General features: G+C 59.5%; 1 protein-coding gene across 1 annotated transcript in view; it reads right to left on the bottom strand.

Moving 5' to 3' along the window:
• Positions 1-454: 454 nt before the first annotated feature.
• Positions 455-3,820, bottom strand: part of KLF15 (Kruppel-like factor 15) — a gene marked incomplete at its 5' end in the record, with an annotated part of 12,960 nt that continues 9,594 nt past the window's right edge. The window contains 4 exons of the mRNA XM_010857766.1: positions 455-645; positions 808-948; positions 3,105-3,190; positions 3,581-3,706. Of these exons, the coding sequence (XP_010856068.1) occupies positions 455-645; positions 808-948; positions 3,105-3,190; positions 3,581-3,706 (544 nt within the window). The remainder of the gene's footprint in view (positions 646-807; positions 949-3,104; positions 3,191-3,580; positions 3,707-3,820) is intronic.

Here is a 3,820-nt window from a genome sequence, read left to right as displayed (position 1 = left end):
CACCTCTGCTACGTTTGTGCTTTGTCTTCGGATCACCCCAGCGTAGCCCGCCATCATCCCAGACGACAGCCCTGGTGGTGGTCAACCTGGATGCCCCGGCCAGATGGAGCAGCGGAAAACAGTCCACTGTGAGGGGCAGTCCTTCTCAGCCCCTCCACCGCCCTGGACCCAGCGCTGGGGCCCTGGACTGTCTGTGGCCCCCAAGCGGGAGGAGGCATCTCACATGGCCAGCTCCGCCCCGTCCTGAGCAGGGGCCTGCGCCCTCCTGGCGCGCAAGGATTCTGAGCATCACCACCCGTCTGTCCAGTCCCGCTCAGCTCAAGGCCTGTGCGCCCTGAAACCTGGTCTCTCCCCCAACCCTGCCTGTCTCTCTGCCACACTTTTGCATCGTTTGTTTTTTTCCAAAGGGCCACCACAAGGAAATCCAAGCCTCTCCCGACCCCCATCCAACCTGCTAGTGAGTTCCGAGGCCCGCCCCTGCACTCTCAGGCCCTTTTCGCCCCCTTGCCACCACCGGGCCCACGAAGCCCCAAGCTCCGCCCTGGCTCGGTCCGCTCCTGTGTCTCCAGGCGGTCACTCGACACTCGTCACCCTTGGGGCCTCGGCCAGGTCCTGGAGGCCAACTGCTGGGCTGCGCCCCTGGGGCTTCAACCAGCAGGAGGCCCCAGCAGGCCAGGGGGTGGGACAGGGCGGAGGGGCTCCTGGCATGCCCCCAGCCCCTGCCCTGTCCCGCCTGCCCCCCAACCCAGGAGTCTTGTCGTGAAGTCGTGGTCACAGCCTTCCGCCCCTTTGGGTGGGCTGTCTTACTCCTCGGGACCCCAGGGTCAGCACTGCGGCCTTTTGCACAGGACGGTAGGGCCTCCTGAAAGCCTGAGTCTGGTCCAGTCCCTCCCTCGCTGGAGCAGCGGACTGCCACGGCGCTGAGAACCCAGACGTCTTTATCACCCCCTAGGAAAGTGCGGCTAAATCAGCGGTCAGGGGGCTAAGTGGCCGGGTTGGATATTTTTTCCTTTCTTTCTCTCTCTTTTGTAAATGCCTGGAGCAGAGGGAACAGCAGAAAAGGGAACAGAAAACAGACTCGAGTCAGCACTTGTTTTGGTAACATGCAAGCTGGCTGAGTCAAAAGGTGGCGTCTTACTGCGGGTGGCCACACGCTGGGGAGCCCTGCCTGCCCTCGAGCCCCTCCTCGCCGCCTGGCTCAAGGCCTCAGACACGCAGGCCCATTCCTGCCCCGGAGCCTTTGCACCTGCTGTCTCTTCGGCTTGACTGCCCTTCCATCTGCTCCTCCCAAGGCTCCTTCCCCTGATGTCACCTCCTTCGAGGGGCCCTCCATAATGGGCCCACCTGAGACGGGAGTGTTAAGCTTTGCTTATGTTCCTGAAACATTCTGTGTCGACTTGGCTGGCCTCAAAAGTTCTCGCTAGGATTCCCTTTCTAGAGCGTTTCCAGTTAGAGAGGCGGAAAGACCGGATCCTCCTGTTGTTTGGCAGCCCAGTGTGTGGACGGAACCACAAACCTAACAACTCACATGCGGCCCTCAGTTCCCCAGCCCGCTGCAGACCTTGCTGGGGTGTCGGACTGCCGTTGCTTCATCTGGCCCCGAGCCCCACCAAAAGGCAGGAGGGTGCACACCTGCTGGGCGGTCAGCAGAGAGGGACCCAGGGAGGGGCTTGTCTCCCCAGGGCCAGCCACCAAGGGCAGGAGCTCAGCCCACGGCCCTCACATCGCCCGGCCACCAGCTGCCCCCAGCAACGGACCGAGGGTAGCTGAGCCCCTCAGTACCCGCAGGTCCAGGAGTCATCATCCCCAAGGGTCCCCTGAAACCTGAAGTTCCACTGGCAGGGGACCCTGCCAACTCCCACTGACTGGCGAGGAAGCTGAGGCTCTAGAGCAGGGATGCGCTAGGGAAGTCATGTCGCGAGGCGAGGAGCCCCACAAAGTGCTCAGGCCTTGGCCCTGGACTGGAGCTGTGCCCAGCACACACAGAGACCTAGAGGGCAGAGGGGCATAAAGCATGCCTGGAGACTCTGGTACCCACTGCCGGGCAGGGCCGCCTGTGTTGGGGCTGATGTAAGCGCATCCCCGGGAGACACTTCTGTCTCCTGTGTGCCCCCCAGCCCAGCCCCACCAGCTCACCTGGCCCTGGAGCTCGGCAGGCTCTGACTGCCCCCATTGCACCTCCAGGGAAATCAGTCCTGAATAGTCATTGGAAGAACTGATGCTGAAGCTAAAACTCCAATACTTTGGCCTCCTGATTCGAAGAATTGACTCATTTGAAAAGACCCTGATGCTGGGAAAGATTGAAGGCAGGAGGAGAAAGGGATGACACAGGATGATATGGTTGGATGGCATCACCGACTCGATGGACATGAATTTGAGTAAACTCCGGGAGTTGGTGATGGACAAGGAAGCCTGGCATGCTGCAGTCCACGGGGTCACGAAGAATTGGACAGGACTGAGTGACTGAACAACAACAATCCTTGGAGCCAATATTCTGCTGACGACTTTTTAACTTTAAATTGTATATTTAACCTCTATATCTTATCCCAATTTTAGCAATAGCGCTTGCTTACCACCCACGTCATTTGCTCAACAAATATTTGTTTTGGGAGCTGGGCTCACAGTGCTGAACAAAACAGGCAAAATCCTTCTTCCCGAGTTCATGTTCTAGTGTGGAAGAACAGATAATACACTGAATGCGTGAGTAAATTATGTTCCCAGTGCAACTGATTTTTGGATGGTAATTTGGCAAAAGTTACTGGCCTGCTCTCTGACCCAGAAAACCCACCGTTGAAAGCTGTACATGAAGCTGTGCAGGTCTGCTCTGTTCTGTGTCATTACGTATCAGAGCAAACATGCGGGAACAATCTTAAAGCTAGTTAGTGGTATTTACCACTACATTTAATTGGTAAGTAAATTGTGGTGCCCAGAGACCAGAATTTGCAGCTCAGCATGATGGTGCGTATTCTAGGATCTGGGCTGACACAAAGCCTGTCCGCCTGGCGCAGTCTACGGACAGCGAGCAAAGCATGCACTCTAAACTGCTTTCCCACAGGCAGAGGCATCTCTGGGGCACCGGGGACCCCAGCAGTGGCAGGCAGCACCGCACACCTTCCAGTGTTCGCCTAGCTGGGCCTGGACAGAGGCCGCCCGGGCTGAGGACCCCCACGGGTGGCTGTTGGGGACGCACCTGGAAAGGCGCGCCGTGTCCAGCTGGCACTCAGTCGTGTACACACGTGTGCTCACAGATCCTCCAGTGTGACCCTCCTGACCCCCCGGGTCCCTTGTAACTGGGCTGCTTCTCTATGGATGAAGAAGGCACCTCTGGGGAGATCAATGCCTCGCTTCCCCAGGGCATGTTTGCCCCGGGGGAGTGTGTCCAGTCAGGGTCAAAGGGCACAGGTCACAAGGTTGGGTCCTCTCCCCAGGACCAGGGCCGGGAAGAATGGGGTGTCCGTTCTGCACCTGCGCTGTGCTCTACTGGACAGACAGATGGCTGCGGCAGGAGGGTCCCAGGTCAGCGGGGATGAGGCCCTTCACCGCAGGAGACACACGGTGCACATGCACACGCCTCCCTCACGTCTCCCCTGCAGACCCGCGGAGCTCCCGCACCAGCTCCAGGTCCGAGGCTGTCACTGACAGCCCCCAGGGCACGTGACAGAGAAGCAGGCTGGTGCGCGGCCCAGCCCCTCCGGCCAGCTCCCTCCTGGCCCACCGGGGCACGGGGTCGAGGCCTCGTCCACAGAGCTCACGCCAGGCACTGCCTCCGCCTGGTCAAGATGCCTGATCTGTTCAGAATTGCAAGCGGGCATCACGTGTC

Source organism: Bison bison, unplaced genomic scaffold (assembly GCF_000754665.1).
Source record: "Bison bison bison isolate TAMUID 2011002044 unplaced genomic scaffold, Bison_UMD1.0 scf7180017854957, whole genome shotgun sequence".
NCBI lineage: Eukaryota > Metazoa > Chordata > Mammalia > Artiodactyla > Bovidae > Bison > Bison bison.
The sequence above is the reverse complement of the archived record's forward strand: the minus strand, read 5'-3'. Positions and strand labels throughout refer to the sequence as shown.